This window comes from Ruditapes philippinarum, unplaced genomic scaffold, assembly GCF_026571515.1.
Source record: "Ruditapes philippinarum isolate M1 unplaced genomic scaffold, ASM2657151v2 ctg1318_1_1_1_1, whole genome shotgun sequence".
Taxonomy (NCBI): domain Eukaryota; kingdom Metazoa; phylum Mollusca; class Bivalvia; order Venerida; family Veneridae; genus Ruditapes; species Ruditapes philippinarum.
Window position 1 is genome coordinate 88077 of NW_026859435.1, and position 26630 is coordinate 114706.

Consider the following 26630-nt stretch of genomic DNA (forward strand, 5'->3'; position numbering starts at 1 on the left):
ATAATAGTGGGTGCTTTGATTTGAATGTGTTTCAATGGAGGACATGTAGATTTCAATAAAAGGGTGATTATTTACCTGGATAAAGGTTGTATAGTAAGGTGAGAAGTTTTAGAATTTGTTTTTCATGTATTTACCATGTCAAATGATGCTTGAAATTGACAGCATATTTAGCAGTTTAGTAGATATACATTGGTAATTATAAAACTTTTATAGCTATATATTATCATTGGTTTGTTTACATTTTTCAGTGATTTATCAAAATATTTCATCTGTTTATTGTCATTTGGACTGGCTGTAAATTTTGAAATTAAAATTTATTGTTTCTGTTACTATATACAGACCTGATAAAAGTTTGAGTTAAGGACACTAATACAACTGAAGCCCACTTATATGACACACTTATACATCCATAGCATATAATGTAGGCTGTCATATTTTCCCATGCAAATTAAGAAATTGTGAAAAAAGAATGATTTATTTTTTTGCAATTGTACTGTTATTTTTTCAAAAATACGGGAAATGATGTTAATTAGCATACAATGTAAACTTTTTTCGATGATCAAGTGGGAGATTTTTCTTCAAAAAAGAGGGAGATTTTAGAATTTGCAATAAACAAAGAAAGAAGTACTGACATCAAAAATAGGGAGATTTCTTTAATTTGTGAAAATACCCCTTCTGTTAAGAAAAGTCTTTGAAAATATGGCTGCAGAAAGTGGGAGTCTCCCTCTAAAAGTGGGAGAGTTCACATGTATGAATAAGGAATGGAAATGGGACCGGAATTTGGCCCCAAAATTGTGAATGAGTGCCATGGTAGTCTAGATATTTTGAATATTTGGTATATTTTTTTTATTTTATAAATGAAACATACTTAACCATACACCTTGCAAAAAGTGTTTAAATCAAAGCATCTCCAATGAGGTCTGAAGGCCTAAAAACATATAAAAAACAAAAAAATTAATTTATTACTTGAATCAGCTGGGGCAACAGAGCAATAAAGAAATAATTACCAGTACTCAAAAATAAATTGAAAATCATATTTTTGTTCTAATTCTAAGTCTGATTTGAGTGAAAAGCATTGCATTGCTTTTCAATTTTGAGATATCAATTTTTCAGATTTGGAATCATATTATTCTGGAAAAACGGAGTGAGCGAATGATCTAAAATTTTGCACATAAGTTATGATGTTCTAGACCTATATACATGTACATCAAAGGGAACATTTATCTTGAATAATTATTTTCTTGTCCCATCATGTCAAAAAACTTTAGTTGAGTCCCTTTAAATTAATTTTAAACTTTTTTCACATTCAAGAAATGAAGGCTTTTCCAAGTAAACAAATTTTGAAGGGTGAAAGCAGGGTGATGAACAGATAAGTGAAATCATGAATCATTGAATCATGCACACATCTAATTAGCATTTCAATCTTGAATGAATTTATATCCTGTATAATTTCAGATATTCATAACAGAATGTGAAGAATGACATGGACCAGTGATCGGAAAATGCAAAACTGCAGTACAAAGTTATAAAATGATATGATGCATAACAAATGAATGAAAAATGCTCTATAGAATCATTCAACGGGGGAATTATTTAGTAGTAATAACTTAAAATTCTGAGCAGATATAAAATATATAAGTGATAGTTTAGGTTTTGTTAGGTAAATTCTAGAAGGATGGATTGTGTGGAAGTTGTACAGAATCTCTCTCAGCTGGAGAAGAACTCGATTTTGAGTGTGCTCCAAAGAGATGAGCAACTCCGTGTTGGTCAGGAGCAGAAAATAAGGTAAATTTTATTGTTCAATAATAATTATTTCCTCTTATGTGAAACCATAGCAATAAAATGACAGAGACTTAGTGCTGGAAGTTGTGCCAGATGAGTGCTTCTTGGAATTCCTTACCTGTGTAAAATGCACCAAATGTGGTTGAGTAAGTGGAAATAGGATCTCACTTCCAAAGTAATGCAATCAGATTGGTGTTTACTTAAGGCTTCAGACTTGACCAACCACTCTTTTAGTCTTTACTGATATTATGCATGAATCCAGAGTGCAACATGCTTTTGTTTTGCTTTGACAAGAAATTTTACAAGTGGTCAGTGTGGGTGCTCGGGTTTCACCTGATAAATCTGATTTAATTAATATGGCTGAGTGCCTTCTGCTGTGAGATTTTGAAGGTTTTTAATATTCAATACCCAGAAGCATTTAATTTAATAATATTAATTAAGACTTAAAATTAAGCTTAAAAAGAATTAAAATAACATATTACATGCATTTACGCAGATTCCTGAATTTTATTTTGAGAAGTCTTTCAGTTTTCAGACTGAACACCATTCTGTATCTTCACTTTCTCTTCTAGCTCACTTCTTATATATATAAAAACATTATTAATATTATGGAATTTATGGTATTTATTCTGCAAAATATATTTCAAACTTATATCAAAACAGTTGCCCTCTTATTAATCTACATGAAACTTACAAACACACATATATACTTATTCTCTTGTACATTTATTCTAATTTCTTTTGATTGTAGTCCTGACACGTATCTGCTGAAAAACAACTTAAGTGTTATAGATATATAAATTTAGACCATAATTTAGTCTGTATTACAATATCAGAAGAATATTTCATATAATTTCATGAATTTATTGTAAAATATATGACATTCCTAATGTGTTTAACTTTACAGCTAGTTTATAATACATAATCATTTTGAAATATGACACTTTAAAATTGTATTTCAAATTTATTATCAGTTTTGAAGATGATCTTGTCTAAATTTTTAGAAGCATTTAATTGTAAAACATAAACTGTTCCATATGCTGTTTAGATAAGTTTAAACATATTTTATTTCTCAGAATATATTATATACAATGATACCCTAAGCATTTCAAATATTCTTAAAAAACACGATTAAAATGAAAGACATTGAGATTTAAAATGAATAAAAACTATTATATACCCTTAGTATGATTAAAATGATAATTAAAATTACCTTTTACATTTAGTCTTTAAATGCATGCACCTTAGTACCCATGCATCCAGACTAAATCATAATTATGCTTTTTTGTGAAACTTTAGAATGCCTGGGGTTTGACATTAATGGAAGATCAGACTAATGGAAGATAAAATGTGTTCTTATGTTTTTAAAATTTCTACATTAAAAGTGTTTTTAAACCCTTTTAATTTTTTTGCATGGGGGAACAATGTGTTTATATTATGCAAAACTTTTCTTATTAAATCTGTTATTTAAAAAGGGTAAAATAAATTTAAAAAGGGGTAAAAAAAGTTGAGCCTGTCACCTTGAATGAATTTTTAATTTCTTATTTTTTTCTATATTATAGGGTTTAATTGTTTTTTAATTTTTTTGCTGACCCATTCCAAAAAAGAAATTAAAATAAAAGCTATTGCAGTCACCCCAGCGTCGGCGTTTGGGGTCGGGGTTAAAACCCCTTATGTTAAAATTTTTTGTTTAATTTGTTTTAAAAATTTTTAAAAATCCATAGAAAATTTTGGCTTTTTAAAATTTTCACATTGTTCACCATTTATGACCCCAACCCGTAGACAGGAGGGGGTAACTCTATCAAGCATTTTGACAGAATTATGCCCCTTTTTCGACTTAGAATTTACGTTAAAGTTTTTGTAATAGTTCAAATATTTTCAAAGTCCATTGACATATGGCTTTGAAACTTTGCACACTTGTTCAACATCATGACCCCAACCTGTAAACAGGAGGAGGTAACTCTATCAAGCATTTTGACAGAATTATGCCCCTTTTTTCGACTTAGAATTTACGTTAAAGTTTTTGTAATAGTTCAAATATTTTCAAAGTCCATTGACATATGGCTTTGAAACTTTGCACACTTGTTCACCATCATGACCCCAACCTGGAAACAGGTGGAGGTAACTCTATCAAGCATTTTGACAGAATTATGCCCCTTTTTCGACTTAGAATTTACGTTAAAGTTTTTGTAATAGTTCAAATATTTTCAAAGTCCATTGACATATGGCTTTGAAACTTTGCACACTTGTTCACCATCAATATCCCAACCTGTAAACAGGAGGAGGTAACTGTATCAAGCATTTTGACAGAATTATGCCCCTTTTTCGACTTAGAATTTACGTTAAAGTTTTTGTAATAGTTCAAATATTTTCAAAGTCCATTGACATATGGCTTTGAAAATTTGCACACTTGTTCACCATCATTACCCCAACCTGTAAACAGGAGGAGGTAACTGTATCAAGCATTTTGACAGAATTATGCCCCTTTTTCAACTTAGAATTTACGTTAAAGTTTTTGTAATAGTTCAAATATTTTCAAAGTCCATTGACATATGGCTTTGAAACTTTGCACACTTGTTCACCATCATTACCCCAACCTGTAAACAGGAGGAGGTAACTGTATCAAGCATTTTGACAGAATTATGCCCCTTTTTCGACTTAGAATTTACGTTAAAGTTTTTGTAATAGTTCAAATATTTTCAAAGTCCATTGACATATGGCTTTGAAACTTTGCACACTTGTTCACCATCATTACCCCAACCTGTAAACAGGAGGAGGTATCTGTATCAAGCATTTTTTTTACTATCAAGCACTAAGAATAGTCGAGCGTTGCTGTCCTACCGACAGCTCTTGTTTGCTCATCTGGAGACGTGCAGCTTTAAGTTACCTTTAACCTTCTGAATTTCCTACATGGACTTGCCCAGCTTCCATTTTTGGAACTGTCCATTACCAATTTTAGGGATATCAAGTTGAAAATATTCAGTTGGTTATATATCCATTTGCGGATAAGAGCCTCAAGGTTCGATTGTACAGAAATGAAGGCTCAGGCCTGACTTTATACTGGCAGCAAAGGCTGAATCACTTTCAGTTCCAGCTTTATTGGTAATGGCTCATGGCTATTCTAATGGTAATAAATTAGCAAAAATAGCAATATGTAACAACAAGTGACAGAAATTAGCCCAAAGATTACAAATAAATGATACATATTATATTTTGTACTGTACATGTAGAGTCATTGTCAGGTGTGTAACTTCAGTTCAGGTGATATTACGGTAACATCTGTTTAGTGAGATATTATACTAGGTGATAAATTACAATATTATTATACCAGCTCAACACTACATTATTTACAATTGTCTATATGTCCTTTTACAAATATATAAAATTTGAAGTGTTTTCATTGGGGAATATTTGTTTTCATTTGCTCAAATGGCATAATTGCATGACCAGGACCCTCTATGTAGTCTGACTCGGGCCTATGAATTGGACTGCTTAACTTTAACCTGGTGCCAGGGCCTGAAAGTTGTTAGCCTTTGCCACCAGAAAAGTGGCTTAGTAACAAAACAAAATCTGCGCATTTATACAATAGTGTCGGGACACTGGGTTAAAGGTTTTTACATTGTTATCCCTGCAAAGGAAGGGGCAATGACCCAGGGCTTGTGGGAGGTGCTAGGGTTTCAAGTAAATGATGTATTAATTATTTTACACAAAATGAAATATTTTGAACAGTCTAAAACTTTTGCTGGCAACACTTTCTCAAAAATCACTGTGACATGTTTTCTTATGCATGCCTTGATTATAATTTATATTATTATGCTATAAATTTTGTTTTGTCTTACTCTCTGAAGGATTGTTTTGATTTTTATGATAGAGATACCAATATATACTGAATTATTGGTTTCACATAACTAAATGTGCTACAGGGGATTTCTCTCATTTACAGCTCTATTAAGGCGAAGTTATTAGATGGGATAGATTAAATACCTAGGTAGACAGTATTGATCTGAATGTAATATTGTTTGTATTTGGGCTCCATTTTAAAAATTGGAAAAAAATTTCCCTTTATTCAAGTGCCCAAAAAAGTGGTCCGGGGTTTTCAACATATTTAAAAAAGCCCCAAAGGGTTTAGATGTTTTACCTACAAAAGAGATATTTATGTAATCTGATGAAAGCAATATAAGTTGCCAAATTAGGTAAAATATATTTTGGTAACATATATTTTGTGCAGGCAGGGTAGTGTCTTATCGTTAAATTGGAAGCCCATTTGGCAGAGGTGACTGCTTCCTTCGTGCTTCCTGTGACTGCTTTCTTTGTGCTTCCTGTGACTGCTTTCTTTGTGCTTCCTGTGACTGCTTTCTTTGTGCTTCCTGTGACTCAGCTTTCTTCGTGCTTCCTGTGACAGCTTTCTTTGTGCTTCCTGTGACTGCTTTCTTTGTGCTTCCTGTGACTCAGCTTTCTTCGTGCTTCCTGTGACTGCTTTCTTTGTGCTTCCTGTGACTCAGCTTTCTTCGTGCTTCCTGTGATTGCTTTCTTTGTGCTTCCTGTGACTCAGCTTTCTTCGTGCTTCCTGTGACTGCTTTCTTTGTGCTTCTTGTGACTGCTTTCTTTGTGCTTCCTGTGACTCAGCTTTCTTCGTGCTTCCTGTGACTGCTTTCTTCGTGCTTCCTGTGACTGCTTTCTTCGTGCTTCCTGTGACTGCTTTCTTCGTGCTTCCTGTGACTGTTCGTGCTTCCTGTGACTGCTTTCTTCGTGCTTCCTGTGACTGTTTGTGCTTCCTGTGACTGCTTTCTTCGTGCTTCCTATTTTGTGAAAATTGCAAGGAATGTCACACACACACACACATGCATGCACATGCACTCACACACATATAAAAGCTTGTATAGATATGATATGCCCATATCGTTAATGAAAATGGACAGTTTTATATTACTAGGTTAATATTACAGGTTGTTATATCTTAAATAATTGATAATTGTTAGTTACTTTAATTAAATTATTAAATTACCATAATATTTTGGTATATGGGGAGGTCAGAATGATGGTATTTTATTAAATGAAAAGTTGAAATCAAAATTACACATCTTGTGGATAAACTATTTCTATTGTAAAAGATTTTAAATACTTTCTCTGTCACGATCCTAAAGAAAATGTTTTGTTGTGCATTTTGAATAGGGGATTACATTTTCTTTTTACTGGGCTTCTTAACATATTTATCTAGCTTACAATGACATATATTATACAGTTACACTCCATTTTATCATTCAAGCGCATTGTCCGGTATATTGGTCTCTCCAAAATAAGCATATAAAAATAATTATGAGTCATCTTGTGGCACATGTAATAGGTTTTTTCTTGATGTCAATATTGTCAATTTTTGGTAGCAGCCTACAATTAAGAGTTTTCGGTATCAGGTTCTATGGTCGTGAGGTTAATGAGTCGGAAAGTAATCTATAAGGAACTCTCAGTTGTTAAATGGGTTCAGACCCTCGTCCTTGTCAATGGCAGGCAGTTGTTTCCTTTATCAATAAACTTTACAACCATTGCACTGTACTGTTTGGTTCCAGGAACAGTCTATATGCTTATAGATTCCTACATACAGTGTATATTCTGTTTTTAGAGAATGGATTTGCACACATGCCGTTACTTGACTGTTGTGAAAGGCCAAATTTAAAATATGCTATTGAAATTAAAACCTTAAACATGACTACATATCAACAAAGGGTATATGGGTTCAAGCCCTACCCAGGGGTCATGACCTCATGTTTCCTGATTATAAATGACATCAGTACTGGCTAGTTCCAGGAATAGCTCAAGATTGGTTCAAATATTTAAGTTACATTATCTGTCTTCAGTATTTAAAAGCCTTCAAATAAAGAATGTTTGAATTTTAATTGATTAGACATCCTGCCCATATTTTTAAGAAAATATTATCTAAAAAAAAAGAATCTTCAGTATTTTATAATATAAATATAATCATTTCCTAATAAATTCAAAAACCGGTTTTTGTAACAACATTACAATAACCTTTTTAGCTTATACCCGGATCTTAATGTAACTTAAAACTTGAAGCAGTGCATTCTGGTAGATGAATATCTAAAGTTTTATTACAAAAAATTAAGCTGAAAGAAATGTAATTACAGTGCAACTTCTGCAGGATGGCCCTTCAAAGAACAGTCATATCTTTACAACAATAGTATCAAAAGTTCTTAAACGGACTCCAATGAGATATCTTGATATGATTGTACTCAAAACATTTTTTTTCAAGATTAAAGTTCAGTTTGATGTAGGTCTAGACCTGAATAACAGTGAAGTTGTTTGCAAAATTTCAGATCATTTACTCACTGACCGTTTTTGAGATTAATTATTCTAAATACTCAAAATAGCACAAAAACATGACTTTCAATTTGTTTCTCTATATATTTTCTTTCTGTCCTTTGCATATCTGCTCTAGCTGATCTAAGTAAGAAATTCAAATTTTATGTTTTTAGGCTTTTGGAACTCAGTGGAGTTCCTTTAAAGTAAGATTCTACAATACATTGCAACAACCTAAATTTGGTCTCCTTTTTGAAAGGTTATGTCTAGCTTCAAAGACTGCAAAAACTATTGTGTTAATTTTTTTTTTTTTTCTTAAATTCACAATCTTTATGACATTTTCATGCATGTTCTACTTTTTTCATTTCAGCTTATTGAAGAAAGAGATAAATCAAATACGTATGTGCAGTGTTTTAAGAGCCGGGGATGATCAGTCAAAGATATGTCTTCGTTGTCGGTCGGAAATGGGAATACTTTTTAACCGCGGCTCGCTTTGCCCGTCATGTAAACACAAAGTATGCAAGAACTGTCAGGAGATTATGTTTAATGGATCGTGGCTGTGTATATTATGCTACAAACAAAGGTATAGTAATAATAGCACTAATCATTATGCTCCAGTCAATTTTGTTACCAAAGCAATATCCTTTAAAAGCATTAGTGTGGATAATAGGGATAATGTTTTTAATTTCAGTCTGCACTGCTGGGTAAATGCAATTTAAAGTAACAGAGACTGTGTCCAAATTTCAGTGTAAAGATTTAACCATTGGACTGTCCATCGGCAATTTCGTACTTATAGTCTACTTATAGTCTTAAAGTGTCCCCACTACCATCTGGAAGGTGAAAAATGTATAAAACCTAGAATCAATAGTTGTTACTTTGCTAAGCAGTTTTTCAAGTGGCAGACTGTTTAGCTGTTTAAGATGTTATAATTAATTCTAATTAGCATCAAACAAGCTTAATGATGTTGATTTATTTTTTGTAGGCATGCATGATGTTTAAATCCAGATAGACAAAATAATTGCATGATTAAATTAATGGTTCAATAAATGCTAATAAAAATAAATTATGAACTGTCAGATATTTCAAATTATTAGGCATTCTCAAAGATTCATAGAGACAAGTATTTTTATGTGTAAAATCATTTGCTTTTCAACAATAAATAAGTGATTTGATGTCACATTTAAGTCAAGGGCTGTTGATTCAAATGGACCTCCCTATTTTTATCCCTTACAATGCCAAATTTGTCTATCTTCTTCTTATCTGGAAAAAAAAGATTCATCATTTTTAGTGAAAATTTCAATATCAAGTATTGACAGAATTTAAGCAAGTAGTGCAGACCATGATTAGATGGTAATTAAAGATATACCAGATTTTAGTCTGCACTGGTGGCATAGGATGATTCAGTTGCTGCCTGCAGGTCTCGGGCATTGACATTTAAATAATTTAGGGGTATCAAACGAAAAAAGACAATAGAAAAATATTTTATTTCATTTAAGTATAATCATCATAATCATCATGAAAATGATATTGTGTAAAAAAATAATAAATGAAGGTTGGTAAAAAAAAAGAGAACCTTTTGTAATTAATTCAGAATCTCTTTATAGGTAACCTGATATTTTTTGATATAGAGTGTTGAGTTGTAAAGTTGTTCAAGATTAACTGTATAAAATTAATAGACTAACAAAAAAAAACCACACATTCATTGCTGGAGATCCGGTTTGCTTCATATTAATTCAAATATTTTAAGTACTGTTTACATGTCATTTTTGGATATCTAGATCAATTTCATTTAAGAACTTATATATTTTATTCATTATCATATTGTTTTTTTATGTAGTTTTCTAAAGCATTTCTTACGGAATTTATGATATGTGAATATTTATTCAGTTATATCCGGGTACCAAATCAAGCTATATATAGTTATATATAACTAGTCAATGATGTAACTGTAGCCTGCCCACCAGGTCCCTTCTCAGTTATGGTGAATTACCAGAAAAATGGGATATTTTCACTTCCCCACCATTATCTGTTCCTGTACTGCCTGTGATTTGATGCATTTTCTGTCCCTGTATTGCATGGCTACTGTAATCAAGTCTGTTACCTGTCCCTGTATTGCCAGGTCAATGTGATTTGGTCCATTATCTGTCCCTGTATTGCCAGGTCAATGTGATTTGCTCCATTATCCGTCCCTGTATTGCCAGGTCTATGTGATTTGGTCCATTACCTGTCCCTGTACTTCCAGGTCAATATGACTTGGTCCATTCTTGTCCATGTACTGCCAGGTCAATGTTATTTGGTCCATTATCTGTCCCTGTACTGCCAGGTCAATGTGATTTGGTCCATAATCTGTCCCTGTACTGCCATTTGGTCCATTATCTGTCCCTATACTGCCAGGTCAATGTGATTTGGTCCATAATCTGTCCCTCTACTGCCAGGTCAATGTGATTTGGTCCATTATCTGTCCCTGTACTGCCAGGTCAAAGTGATTTGGTCCATTATCTGTACCTGTATTGCCAGATCAATGTGAATCGGTCCATTATCTGAACCTGTATTGCATTTGGTCCATTGTTGAAAGGGCAGCTCTGAAACTTTAAAACCTGAATGTTAAGAAATGCCAGAACTATGTTAAATATTGATTTTACATTATAATAAGTTCTAGTTTTCTTAAGTTCTTACTTTTTAGTATAAAAGATATAAAATTGTTGTGTGCAAGATAAATGAAAATGTACATTATTTATTGTTTTATTTTCTCATGAATAGCTAATTGGTTGTCAATGGTGAAACATCTGTGACAAAAAGTAATTAATTGCATATGTAACATGTTTATATATATATATTTATTTTATATTTAGATACATGACTTTAAAAAACCACCAGTTCTGATGATCACTTATATTTATATTTAGTTTCATTCAATTTTTAATTTAGTTAATGCTCATATGCAGACACTATAACATTGTAAGTGCTCTAACCAGTAGACTGCCATGGGCAACTGGTTTCTACCAATGTGATCAGTGCAGATCATTAGACCAGCCATCATATCTGTGTGGTCTGATCATGGTCTGCACTGTTTCTATTCAGCCAATATATATTTGAGCCGTGTCATGACAAAACCAACATAATGGGTTTGCAACCAGCATGGATCCAGACCAGTCTGCGCATCCGCGCAGCCTGATCAGGATCCATGCTGTTCGCTATCGGTTTCTCTACTTGTTAAAGAGTTTGTAAGCGAACAGCATGGATCCTGATCAGACTGCGCGGATGCGCAGGCTGGTCTGGATCCATGCTGGTCGCAAACCCATTATGTTGGTTTTATCATGAAACAGCTCATTTTTAAAAAAAATCCTAAAAAATGATGGATGGTTTTGTGCAAATTGAAAGATGGACAAATCCATTTGCTGCAGTTAATACGACTGTATACTTTACGCCAATTTGCAGTTAAAGGGAGAAAATCATGGTTTATCATTATCAATTCTACTGAAAGAGTTTTGCCCCTTGCTATGTTACTGCTCCTGGTTTATTCAAAATAACAATCAATTTTTGTAGGTGTTATAATTATTTATTTGAACATTTCTATGATTTTTTAACCTTTAACTGGCTGAAACTTGTGACTTGAAAGTGAACCACAAAGAAAAAGAAAAAAGAAAAAGTGAATTACAAAGAGAAACAGGAAAACTTATACAATCATTGAAATTATTAGTGAGACAAGAATTGGAAAAATATTTTTATTATATTATTTATTTGTTTTCAGGCAGTTAAAATGGATATCAGGTGAATGGGCAGCTTCCTTTGAACAGAATCCACTGAGAAAATGGGCATCTGGGTCAGACCTTGTGAAATCTTCTATGCAGCTTGTACCAGGTAAATTAAAAGTATAAAAGTGTAAATAAAATAGTTTCATCTTAAACAGGACCATGCTGGTGTTATTTGAAATGTACAGTTCTGGTAGGCCTATTTTCACTGGGTGTTTCAGCATATATCTTGAACGTTAATTGAATATCTGTGAGTAGCTATGGGTGGCACTAAGTGGATAAGCTTTTTGCTTAAAATTCTATATCTCATTAACTACTGAACATATTTATTTGAAAATTAGCACAAGCTTTCTTTGTAGTCATATTTGTAGATTTCACAAATAACTCTGGTCACGATTCATAATACTAGCATAGATATAATCATTATTTTCAAAGCTTGTGTTTTGTAAGATCATTGGGTTAAGACAGTTTGCCACAGAATTTTTATGGAAGACTGTCAAATAGCTGGTAATGAAGAAGTTATGTTGGAAGCTTCAAATGATAAAAATTTTGTAATTACCCATGTGTTCTTCTCGCCATGTTCACTTATACTTCTTATTACCAGTATGTTCATTTATACTTCTGTTTACCAGTATGTTCTCTTATGCTTCTGTTTACCAGTATGTTCACTTTTACCTCTTATTACCAGTATGTTCCCTTTATATACTTCTTATTACCAGTATGTTCCCTTATACTTCTTATTACCAGTATGTTCATTTATACTTCTGTTTCTAAGTATGTTCTCTTATGCTTCTGTTTACCAGCATGTTCACTTTTACCTCTTATTACCAGTATGTTCCCTTATACTTCTTATTACCAGTATGTTCACTTATACTTCTTATTACCAGTATGTTCACTTTTACTTCTTATTACCAGTATGTTCCCTTATATACTTCTTATTACCAGTATGTTCCCTTATACTTCTTATTACCAGTATGTTCCCTTATACTTCTTATTACCAGTATGTTCATTTATACTTCTGTTTCTAAGTATGTTCTCTTATGCTTTTGTTTACCAGCATGTTCACTTTTACCTCTTATTACCAGTATGTTCCCTTATACTTCTTATTACCAGTATGTTCACTTATACTTCTTATTACCAGTATGTTCACTTTTACTTCTTATTACCATGTTAACTTAAACTTGCTATTGATACCATGTTAACTAATACTTCTTATTGCCATGTTCACTTGTATTTCTTATTACCAGTATGTTCACTTTTACTTCGTATTACCAGTATTACATCTTATAACTGTTATGTTATCTAATACAAATATATGTTCAAGAAATTCTCTTGGGAAGTTTTCAATTAATACTGTAAAAGAAAGCAGATGTTTTTAATTGGAATTCAATTATGCCTTGAAGGAATAAATCATCATGTCCCTGAAAGCATGCAATACCTAATTTAGACAGAAATTCAAGGTACCGAATTGAGTAGAATTTTTGCTTTTTAGATGCAAAACAAATAGTTCTATTCTGAAGAAGAAATATTTTATTTTTTTCAATGATATAAAGCCCAACTATCTTAACCTTTGTATAGTTATTGTGATTTGGTTTATACATAATAATATATATTTTTATCAAGTTTGAAATGTTGTCAGTGACTCAGACAATATAAGGAATGTTTTAGAAGCCTTACATTGGTGGCAAAAAAATAATATCAGGCGGTCTCTAGGCAAATTATCTATCTGACTAGTATGAATACTATCTGGTGCCACTATTAAATGAGCAACATGGGGACAATCTTCATCTATGTGCATAATGTTCCAGGCTCTTAATTAAGTAATGAAGTTCCTATTCTTCATAACAGTCAGCTTCAACAAGTACTAGATGGTATAATATGAGTCATTAAATTACTTGTAAAACTGAGGGCCCAAATATTATTCAATAGTCATGCTCACCCATATGGTATAACTTTTCCATGAACAAACCCAAACTCTCACATTGTTCATTGGTCATGTGTCATGAAAGGCCAGGCCAGGGGTGTTTAAAAACCCTTTAATACTATTGTCAAGAGAAAAAAATCATCAGCGATCAACCACAATTTTATGTAGGTATATAACTTTTATCATGATGTGAAGTTTGTTTCACTGGCATGATTTAGTACATTAATTAAGTCTTTACTGAAAAAATATTGATAATTATTTGCTGAGAAGTGCTGACAAACAGAATTTATGAGCAAATTAGAACTATAGAATTAGTGAAGCTAATAAGCAACACATCTTTCAATGTGTTGTTAAAAACTTTCAGAGAAAGTTCTCAGATTTTTTCGCATCTATTCATGCAACTAAAGTAATATATCCAAAATTGGGATGTTAAGCTCTGTGTTAAGTTTAAAAATGATGGAAATTGCATCAGCGCAACTATGACAAAAAGTTATTTAAAGCTTATACATTATGTATTCTAAAAAAGGTAAAATGCTTCGTTATTATAGATAAAAGTACAGACAATTTGGATCTGAGAAAACAAAATTTTGTAGAATTTTGCTGCACACACAGAATGCAGTAACAGTTTAACTATGATGTTGGGCACATGTTTTATGTCTGTTGAGTACATGAGAAAATAATGATATTGTATTGATTTCCTGTCATTAAAACACCCACAATGCATTGCGTTTGGCTAATTTGCTAATATTTAGGTATCTTGTGCAAATCTACATCCTCTGTAATTCAGAACTGTCTTTAAAGAATTTTAGAATGTAATCAGATGTGTGGGAAGAAAATTTACAAAAGAAAGACATAATAATTTGTGCTTCATCATTAAATAATAAAATTGTAAACAATTTTTATTACATTATTTAATGTCTGATGTATTTGTTTCTAAGTTTTGAGTCACACTAAAATATTCTTTTTGTTGCCAGTGGTGACTTGTAACGAACAATAAGACAAATTAGACAATCATACATATTTCATAAATTGTTATACATTTGTTTTGAGAAAAGGGGCAAGCATGTGTGTCTGCTTTTGCCCGGCAGCCAGATGTTTAGTTTATAAAAATTTATTTTAGTTTGATTGTGTTGGAAACTAAAAAACTTATTGTAACACTGACGGACTTGAATCCCTACCTGGAACCAGCCGGAGTACTAAGTGTCTGGTTTTTTGCTCACAGAAACAACAGCTTGCCCCTGACAGAATTTGATCCCACACGACCAGCTGAATCCTTAGTCCAACGTGTTCACAACACGGCCTACCCGCCACTTACTGTTATATACTTATATATTACATAACTCGGTTATGATAACTGATTTGTCCTGCTTTGTGCATAATGTTCATTGTTATTGTGGGAGGTGATATGATATTATAAGCTAAAATTATATAAGTAAACAGGCAAAGGTGAGACATTTTGCCATTAGCATCAGAAAGTTAAGACATTTTGCACTAAAATGCACCGGAAAGTTCATCAAAAGGTTGTTTTTATAAATATTGTAATAACGGGGTTGGGGAGGGGTCCGCCATTTTCAAAGCTTGCCTATAGACCATCATTTTAAATCATGCTGCACTAATGATTTGAAGAATAGTAGTGCTCTCCTAACTTGTTGCCAAGTCAGTATTGTGACAACACTGGTTCAATTTTGGTTCATTATCTCATTAACTTCTGAAATTTTTCATAATTAATAATCAAATATTTATTCATAATAAACATGTATAATTACATGTTGCAGAGTATAATTGTCACCGAACAAGAGCTATAACTTAAACATGAATTGATGGACTTAATAAAGTTCCCTTTGTTTTAACTTTATGACTTTCAGCAGCTAAGGGAACTATAGGTGGAAGTTCTTGTTAGATAGCTTACCCTGCGTGGCTTCAAACTATTTAATTGGCAATTGATGATCAAATCTGGCTGTCAGCAATTTATTGCAGCTGTATACATTTTTGCTTAAATATGCAAAGATAGTGTTGCCAAGTTGTCTTCAAAACTATTGATGTCACTGTCCCTACAGTATAGCTTAAGACTTTCAGGAATAATTAATAACAAGGAAATAACTGGGTATTGCAGAAAGGAAATTGAATACTCTGATTGGAGTGGCTAATGTTATTTCGTGTGGTTAAATGTTCTCTGCTATATGATGAGGAAAATGTCACGACTGTTAGTTAATTGAATTGATAGATTTTCTTGTTTCATTAAAGCTGTAGCACTGAGTTTGATATCAGATGGTTTGAAAACTTTAACATTTCTTTTTGGGATTGTATTAAGAGACTTTCTAAAGATCTTTTTCTGAAAGTCCCTTGGAAAGTCACATATGACAGTCACGCCTGTACTGTAAAACTTGTTGTTCATGATTTATGTAAAAGACTGTTTTCAGCCTTTTAGAACATATAAATAGAACATATAGGTCTTTGCCCTCAATTTAAATCAATGTGATAAATGTTTTTAATTTAATTACACCATAAGAAGGATAGACTCTGTATAATATAAGATATATATGGTTGTTTGTTAGAATGATGTACTTTAATGACTTGTCATTACACTAAAAGCCGAGAAGTCATTGACTTAACTGTAGTATTAGAAAGAAAATAGAAATGATTTTATTTAGATTTTGAAGCAAAATTAATTTTGACTTGTTTTCATCGAAAGACGAGATGTTTTTACATGTAGGTTTATTTCAATGTCTTAGTAAGACATTTAAATGAGACATTGGTAATGTCATTATTTGTTATAGATTCTAGATTTATACTTTGGAAAAAATATTCAAGAAAAAACAACTACATGTATATAATTATAGTGATAAAAGAATTTTGATTTATGCTACACAGAGTGTTCTTTCCACAGCTGTAACTGGAAAAGGAGAGCATTCAGGTTTTTAACCTCTTACCTGCTGGAAAAGGAAATGACTTGCCGTTGCCACCAATATAAAGCCTTACCTGTGTGCACATCTGTGCAGTCTGACCTGAGGGCTCTAGTCTTTGTTGGCTGACCAGTGACCAACTTGAAACTTTGTTCCTAATATCCCCAAAATTGAAAATTGACAGTTCTAAAAATAGAATTTGGACAAGTCACTATTTAAGAAATTCAGCAGGGATTTAAAGCAGTGTCTGATAAAATACATTTTTTGATATTTCCGAAGTTGTATTGAAATTGTAAATGTTTACACAATGATTGTCAAATTGTGCTTCTAGCACTGAAAATTTCAGTGTGAAAACATGCTCATAAATACTTGCTATATTCTTGTTCAATTCAAAACATTTTCTGTTAAAGTGTACTATATAAACCCTTAGACTTCTTACCCATGTGACCAGAGTGCCATCTGATTGTGATTTACACTATTTTGCTCTCCAGTCAGTATATTTAAATGAAATTAATTATTCCTGATGAATGGTTTGGTCCAGAGTAGACAAATCCATTCACTGTTAGGGATTAAAGAGTAGTTGAATTGGATTTCTTGTAATTTCTTGGTCACTTTTCAATAGTTTATTAGGCAAAAGAAACATCCTACAGATAGCACATGTTGGAAGGGCGGACAAATATTAATTCATAAAATCATTTGACTTGACTGTATGGAAACAATTTGAAATTACATGATCACAGTACTTTATTTGATTTTTTTGACTAAAAAAAAGTTTTTGATTGTAACTCAGGAAGTTGGTTACAGAAGTTGTAACTGGTTAAAACAAGATTCTCAGGTTGTTCACATTGTATTCATTAATGAAAAAACTGTCAGCCACATATTCATTAATTATTTGTGGACATATTTCCAAACATTAATGACAGTTGAAATGAGTCGTACAATTACTGCAACACTGACCTATAATGATCTTAAGTTGATTGGGATACGGCAGTCTTACATTTTGTTCTGTTGAAAATATTGGTTATTTCTGCTTGAAGGGCATACATAACAAACTTGGTGCATTAGACATATTGTGATTTATAAGAGTATATTTGATTTATGTTATTTACAGTATCGGCACTGCGTCTAGACTGGTTTACTCTCTGACTGGTCACTAATCATGTTACGTTGATGTTTTTGACCATAATATCATCAGACTGGTCGATTTTACTCTCTTGTTCAGTATGCAATTTCACCTTGTCACAGCCACAGGTTATCGGCGTGGGACCAAGCCCTACCCCTAAGGTACCACCCCCCAGGACCCTCTATACTACCCAAATATACTTCAATACATTCAAAATAAAAACTACATAGTTTATAGTATCAGTATTATATAAAAGAAAGTAAATAAATGATAGACTTCTAAGCCTGTTGTCCACTTTGAATTTGCCCATGAAACCAGTGCAGACTTAGATCAGCTATTGCATCTATGTCATCTGATCATGGTCTGCTCTATTTGCTATTTCGTACTTACTTTGAAATTTAAATGTCTTTAAATGAGAAATGGTGGCTAACATTGAATAAGTTGACATTCACCGCTGTAGCTGTGGATTTGAATTTCCTCAGAGACTTTGGATTTTTTTTTGTGACGTTACTAATTTACTATTCAGTTTGATGGTTTAACTAATAGCTAGGTACCCACTTTCACCTGAAACAATGTACTGAGGGAAACCTTAGAGTACTAAAAGCTCAAAAGTTGCACACTAGTATTTTTTTACCACTAATGTAAATTTGTTTGATGAGTTTTTACGATGTTGTATTTAAAACCCTAGAAATATTAGAACTTTGTAAATTTTATTTGCACAGTATGAAAATCTTATATAAATTTTGAGTATGCTTTTGGCAGTCAGCCTAATTCTTTAAGTTCTACTGTCGAACATTATAAGATAGGAGAGTTTTACTCAATGCTTCTGTTATTCCAATACAGTGTTAGAGATAGAATGATGTCCTTCATTTCTGTAACGGCTTGTTTTATTTGCCTTTCATGTTTTCATTGCTATTGAACATTTTTACTATAGTTTCATTTTGATTGTCACAGTAGTAACAAAAATATTGTTCCATATAAACAGGTCCTTGTTGACATTCTGTTGTGTCCAATAGTATTGATTTAAAAATTCGACCAATCAGAATCCAGCTTACATTTTACTTCTCTGAATTCCATCAATTAGCCAATCAATGGGTCTGTATTAACACAGCAGGGTTAAATTTTTTAGAGCTTCTATAGTATTGATGCAATTTGTTATTAATGAAGTAAAGCCTGGAACCAGTGCGATTGATAGGGATACTAAGAAGCTAGTTTGTCTTCACTAATTCCAATTATGGATTAATTTGTCTCTTATATTATCTTGAAGAGTATATCGGAGTCTCAGTGATGCAAGAGAGATATTGCTGATATAAAATCACATTGATTATTCCACTGGCTGTTTTAATGTGTTGACTGTAACCAGTGTTTGAATAGATTTTGTTCTTCCTTCAATAGAAAAGAATACACGGAATTTAGGTTTTCAGTTTACGGATATGTTTAGTCAGTTAGAAAAAATATAGATTTTTTTTTTCCACGGAGGAATATATCTAGGTATGTTACAGCACATATAACATGTTTTTTCTTATTCATCAGATGTTGGTAATTGATACATTATGACACTTCTATCTCTAAGTTTAGAATTAAAGTGCTACTGTTATTAATAATGTATAAGTTAATCAGAAATAATGCTTTAGCTTGGCAACTCAATTTGTGTAATTATCCTCACACTGCTAATTTGGTTTAATGAACTGTCACTGCTGGCATGGTCTATGGTGCTTTCAATGAGAAAAATCAAAAGTTCAAGGAGCCAGTACTAAGACAAACTGTATATATAAATATATAAATATGCATGGTGACTTTCTATATTGTTTTGCATAAACTTCATATATTATTAACAACTCTAGGTATTAATTTGACATTTCATACTTTTTTTTTTTTTGAAGGTCCGAAGTTATCCTGGGTGCATTCATTGATTTGCTTAAATCTTTCTGTAATTAATTACTGTCTGTGAACAAAGAAAATGTCTAGTGGATAAACTTATCACATGCCAAAGGTCAAATATATAGGTCATTAATAATTCAAGGCTTATTAGTAGTTGATCTTCATTTAATTTAACTGTGAACTCTATATATTAATAACAGTTAATTGTTGCAAAATGCCCAATGTATACTATCAAGATAAAGAACAATGCCATTCTAAAGACTGACTGACAGTTATGTTGACTGATTTATATTGAAGTCTCTAAACTTGCCACCAGTATAGAGCCAGACCAGCCTGCACAAATTCCCTTCAGTCTGACCAGGCTCTACTGTCTGTTAGCTAAATTTTCATCTTGATATCCAGAAAACTGATTATGAATAGTTCCAAAAATTGAAGGACAGTCCATTTTAGAGCTAGAAATTTAAATGTTAAAGACAGTTCCAAGCAGGACATTGTCAAGAATGTAACTGTTACAAAACTTGAGTAGTTTAAAATTAGATAAATTGTTTCATAAATGTTTTGGCCAATATGAATTCTACTTTTGAATAAGGTAGAGCATATTGTTATCAAATTTACTTTAACCTATATAAATAAATGGTACTGCCTAATTTTTTCTCAGATACATTAAAATTTTCTGTCTCTATTTAGGAGAACTTATATGTAACTATAGGCAAAGAGAATTGACAATTTTAGTAACATCATAGTTACAAAATCAATGAAAAAATTAATCCCTGGTGAATAAAAATCATTGCTTTGTATTGAAAAATGTAGTAATCAGATTCTTAAAGAGGAATTTAGCTCCTATAGGTAGACTATATGGCTGGCATCTTGATTTCTTTCTCAAGAATCTGAAATAATATTTCTTTCACCCATTGATTATTTAAATACATAAGAAGTTGTTCCAAAAGGATAATGTGTTGGATAAATTCTAGGTTACAATGTTGTAAGCTTTATGTTGCTACTTTGCTTGGATATTTTGAATGAATTGGTTGCAGAGAAAACATAAACATTTCTTATGTAATGTTAAGATACACACTCATTTATGTTAAAAAAAAGAAAAAAAAAGAAAAAAAGCACAAATCAGAATTTAACAGGGAATGATGGTTTAAAAAAACATTGGCAGATCAACTTGGCAGAATATCTTTAGAATGCAGGTTAATGGTAACATTAGATTTACATAAGCTGAAATGAGATTTTGCTGACTTGACAGATTTTGTAAAAGCTTAATTCCCCAGTATAGGAGACAGTTCATATTCAACCATGACGGTTGTTAGAAAAATTTTCCCCCCAGCCAGGAAATTACCCCCATTGTTATTCTAAGGGCCCGTAAAACCCACGGGCCCCTTTTGAGAAATATTCTTTAAAAATGACCCCTTTTTTGGAAATAAGATTCAAAAAAAATTTTACCTCTTTTTTTAAAAGATAAGAAAGCTGAGTTCCTTCTACAAATGTGAATGTGATGTTATTCTGAAATTAATCATTTCCTTTTAAAAGGACCTCAAAAAATGCACTTTGCTTTGCTATAGAAATGTCATCGTGAAAATCTTAAAATATGTTTTTATCAAGGTACACAGTATAGTCTGCTAGTATTTAGTTACGTTTAAAAAGATGTTGTGGAGGTTAGTACTTCGCCTAATATTATAAGTGCTGACAATGCTGACAATAACTTAGAATGTAGCCCATTGTTCAAACATTTTAACAATAACAGGACAGGAACCAAAAATGGAGTTTGTTAAGCTTTCTTAACATTGTAAGAAAGCCATACTTTTGGAGTTATCCCCCTTTTTAACTTTTTTTTTTACCAACATAATGACTGTGTTGTATTGATTCAAAATTATTGTTTTTTCTCTGTTTGATTAAAAAAATGCCAAACTATTAAGAAAGTATTTACTATGCAAAGTCTTGAATATTTCTACTGAAAGCAGACACTTTATTTGTCACATATTTTCGCGATGCTGTTTTAATAAATCAAATGTAAAGTAGTCGTACTATTGAATCAAAAGCACTTAGATATAATTTCATTTGGGTGTCTGTTTTGTCAATGTAGGAACTGTTTCAGAGACTTAAAGGTCACTCCAGGGTTGTTGTTTTTTTGACATGATGGGACTGAAATTTTTTTTCAAGATTTATGTTGCTCTTTGTGAAGGACTCTAGACCAGTTATACTTGTGTGCAAATTTTAGACCATTCTGAGTGACAATTTCAGTGGCAATGAGCAAAATATAATTATGGTCTAGATAGATCATTTACTCATAAATTAAAAATTAAATGTACATGTACTTAATTAAAATGAATCCTACATTTTAAATTTGATTTAAAATCTTTATACTTAATTTTACTTTAGTTTTTTCTCTAAACAAGATCTGGACACTTTTTAAGATGGTTATTACACATTTAGAAATTGTATTGAAAACAATGGGTGGGAGTAGAAAGTTGAAAAATATGGTCATGAATTTCAGTCAGTATTGATACAAATCTTGTATGGATCATTCTGACCAAATTACTCACAGTCACTTCTACCAGTAACTGTCACTATAAGGACTTATAATATTAATACCCTTAATTCACCTTCTTGAACCAAAAGTGTGATTATAGTCATTGCCACATGAGTATAATTTGAGCGTGGTCAGCCGAAGCATACCATATACAGTGCTGTCTGAGGCTCTATACTGTTGACAGCTCAATTTTAATATAATTTGATATTAATTGAAACCCCTTTAAACTTTGAATATATAGACTGCTAGGCAAATCCATTATTTTAAAGGTTTATTTTAGAATTGAAAAATTTCATCTAAATTTATGTCTGTAGGAAGTAAAATTGTTATAGCTGACAAACCAAATCATAAAGTTGTTGAAAATATTCTATCATATAGACAGTCTGGGCTTGTATCATCAATATTGCATCCATTTCCTGATTTAGAAATCATGTTCTCCTGATGGATAGCTATCATATATTAATATTTTTTTGCAGCATCATTTCAGGGATTGTAGTTTTATCCAAATGAGCCGCGTCACGACAAAACAAACATAGTGCGTTTGCGACCAGCATGGATCCAGACCAGCCTGCGCATCCGCGCAGTCTGATCAGGATCCAATTGCTGTTCGCTTACCAACTATTACAAGTAGAGAAACTGATAGCGAACAGCATGGATCCTGATCAGAGTGCACGGATGCCCAGGCTGGTCTGGATCCATGCTGGTCGCAAACCCATTATGTTGGTTTTGTCATGGCGCGGCTCAAATAAACTAAAAAAAAATCAAAAATTCATTGCTCTGTCTATTTTTGTATTGATTTTTCCTCACAACTGTATGAAAAATGCTCTCAGAATTTGTGTTAAATGGTTAACAGTTTTCATTAAATGTGTTTCAAGTTTCACAGGAGAAATTAGCTGTATTTGTTTAACTCAACAAGGGAATTTTTGTAGTAAATCAAATTAAAAAATCAAAATAATTGTGTTATAATAATTTTGTTGGAAGATTAATTTCGAGATAAGACAGTATCAAGAATTAATGCTGCAAGGATAAATTAGCATGAAATGTAAAATGAGCAATATTTGCAAGGGATTAAGCTTTGCTAATTTTACTAATTGAAGATTTTACGGAAAACAAATTTTCACAAAGTTTAGGTATCAAAAAAATTGAACAGCAGAAATATAGAAATTCACAAATGTTCATACTGGTCAATTTGTCTGAAATAATGATGTTGCGAAAAGTTGGCCTTCAAAAAATATCTGGTTTTACAGTATACAATATGTTAGCTTATTAGGAGCCATAACTGTTGTTCATTCTTTACATTATTACTTCCCTTTACTAAAACGGTTTGAATATAATATAAAGTACTTTCACAGTGTAAACGATGATATTACCCTGGACCGTTCAAGATTTTTTCCCCCCTCTACCTCTATTTTAACTTTTGTGTGTTGTAGCTTTTGTGTGGGGGGGGGGGGGGGGGAGCGGTGTTGATTGAGAGATGGAGATTTGAGGTGGGGGGGGAGGTAAATTGCAAGGGTTTTATAAGCTCTTACAACAAGAAAGGGTTGGTTCCCTACAATTATTGCCTGCTATGGAAATTTGGGTATCTAATATTTTAACTTTTATGAAACTCAGACACCGCGCATTGTCCTGATTTTGGTGATGATTTGGTTGAAGATTCAGTAAATATAAGGTCAAATTTTCCTTCAAATCAAAATGTTTTAAATTAAGCACACAGATATTTTAGGTTATAGAAAGCATTCACTTAGACTTGCAGTTGTATAGTCAGGCCTGAGAATTTCAAACTGAAATGAAAATCCTTTCATGTTCAATTATCTATACAGGCACCAGACTGCTGAATCCTGGAATAGTATGATGAAACAGAGATTATTTTCAATATTAAATACTGATATATTTGTACTTTAATTTACATAAAACTGTCAATATCTACAAATCAAAGTTTTAAGTTTCATTCTTAAATCATTCCCGTCAATATTTATTTCATAAGTATATTAGTTTTCATATAGGATGACAAATATTCAAATGAAATATGTATGGCAGTATCGTAAAATCTCCCTCTATTGGCAGAAATCCCTGGAGTACTTTAAAACAACAGTATGGATTAAAATTCCTTTCTGTCTGTTTCAATACATATTTGTATTAACTTATAGCATTAAAGTAAATTTCAGTCTGGTAGGAAACCAAGCTGGGTTCATTTTCAAAGGTACTTTAAATATGCCCAGTGATTTAAAGGGTTACGGGATAGTTTTATTGAAGTAGAATTTTACATGAGCTGAAGATGTATTAATTGAATTGTCTAAAAGAATGACATCATACTAAGCAATACTAAGTAATATTTTTTTAAATTTTCTTCACAAAATTTAAAACCGTAACATTGTTAAATTTTTCTTCCAAAGCAAAAAGGATTAAACTACTGTTTACACCAGTTTCCCAGAAAAACCCCACGCTTACACCCCCTAAAGTAAGACAAGTCCCCATCTTTAATGGGCATCAAATTTCTGCGCGCCCTTTTTTTTAATGAAATTTACTCTTAAAAGGGTGACGTCATTTTTTTTTGGGAAAGAAGTTTAAAATTCATAAAGTACTATAAAAAAAAAGTGCGTAATGAGAATATTATATTTTCGTAATTTCTGTTCTGAAAATAATTGATAATTATGTAATAATTATGCAAGAAAAAGAATCAAAGACCGGCTGTTGGTACAGACGGGGATATCTAGCCCTCTGGGTAACTGTTTAGCAGAGCCTCGTTACCGACGTAAGCAGTTACCCTCAAGCAAGATATACCGGTCTGTAACGGCAACCAGTGTAAGATTCTTATAATATTTCACAGTTCCTAACCTGATTAACACTGGTGATCTTGCTTGGCTATCAAGCCTTATGTAAAATTTGGCACTGAGAATATGTGAGCATGATCCAGCCATTGAAATATACCTTTGAAAACTCTAATGTTGATACAAAGAATATTACTATACATTTTATTCAATGTATTAAGCTGCCTGAAAATTCATGAAACCAATAAATCATTAATTTGTCAAGTATAATTTGGCTTGTACAACATAAAATTCCCTTATGATTGCTGAACTTTATCAAACGTGTTCTCGTTGGCAACTTGTCTTTATCTTTTGCATATTTTCTTAGTGGTTCTATTGGATGGTTGTTAATCTATTGTAATCCCTGGTCTCTGTCTGGTTTTACTTATTGTCTGACAGTTAATTGTAAGTGGGTTGTTATACATATTATAAGTCAATATACTAATCACATAATACCCAGGTCACTATAGAAAAATGAAATATGTTTATTTTGATGATAAAAGTACTATAATGATGTCTATTATGATGTCTTAATAATGACATACTTTTTCCTGGATCTTTCTTGAAGACCCTTAAAATACAAGCTACCTTTAAATGGGCCTCTTTAAGTTCAGTTTAAGCAACATTTAAGTATAAAAATTTATAAAACAAGCATTTGGAAATGTCCACAGAATCAGATGTGTTCACATGATGTGTGATCATGGAACTTCCAATGTTCCATATAACACTGAATAACTGTTTTATTTTATGTGCCCTTTGCAAGAAAAAAATGGGCAGAACTGAAATAAAATGGAATTTTTACAGGGGATCAAAGACAGTATGAAGCTTGCATAGGTCAAAAGGCAGGCAACATTATTCTGACAATAGATGTTATAAAGAATTTGGTAGATGTGGGTTTTCCCAAGGTTAATCCCTCCCCACCCCACCCCCCACCCACAGCTATAGCTTCATGGTGTATTATGGCGCAAGCTGTAGAGCTTATTTTGTAGCTGTAACTGCAAAAATTTGTTTGTACCTAAGGATTATATATTTTGAGTAAATCTGTTCTCCAATTGGCAAGCAAACCTTAGTACTTAGTCTGTCTTAGTACATCTTTTATGAGATTATGTGATCATTATGAGCTGTGACTTTTCTGAATCATAGAACTTTAGCTTTTTGCTCATATATGAGACTGCTGTTCCAGAAAATAGATTCTAATATAAGATAGCATAGTTGTAGGAATTGCAGATTCACTATAATAGTGGGTAAAGATCATAGAAGAGTTCTCTTGAGGATTTAACTTTGTTTACATATCTGGAAATAATGTTTTGTTATACATTATAGAAGCTAGCCTACTGTACAATGCTTTAAATTTGTGATGCATGTTTTATATAAAAAAAGATTTTTTTCTTGTTTCATATATTCTTGAATTTGCATGATCAATTTAGGGTAAAAAATAGAAGTGGCACTGAATAAATACATAAATCAGTATTGTTCAATCTACATGTATTTGACAGGTGGCTTTGCCAATATTTAAGTAGGTAATTGTGCTAAGGGCGGGGGTGGGGTTATATGACTGTCGTTGAGCAACATATGTATCAATATATATGTTCACTTTCTTATAACTCAATAAG

General features: G+C 32.2%; 1 protein-coding gene across 6 annotated transcripts in view; it reads left to right on the top strand.

Moving 5' to 3' along the window:
- The window catches only part of LOC132756510 (synaptotagmin-like protein 5), a 93441-nt gene that overhangs the window by 10691 nt on the left and 56120 nt on the right, over positions 1–26630 (top strand). For 3 of the 6 annotated variants that reach the window (XM_060747594.1, XM_060747593.1, XM_060747596.1), the window contains exons 2-4: positions 1456–1785; positions 8465–8677; positions 11846–11955. In XM_060747594.1, the coding sequence (XP_060603577.1) occupies positions 1676–1785; positions 8465–8677; positions 11846–11955 (433 nt within the window). In that variant the 5' untranslated portion in view covers positions 1456–1675. Of the gene's footprint in view, positions 1–35; positions 99–1455; positions 1786–8464; positions 8678–11845; positions 11956–18969; positions 19288–26630 lie in introns of those variants that run through there. The other 3 variants (XM_060747595.1, XM_060747598.1, XM_060747597.1) reach the window with 3 other exon arrangements.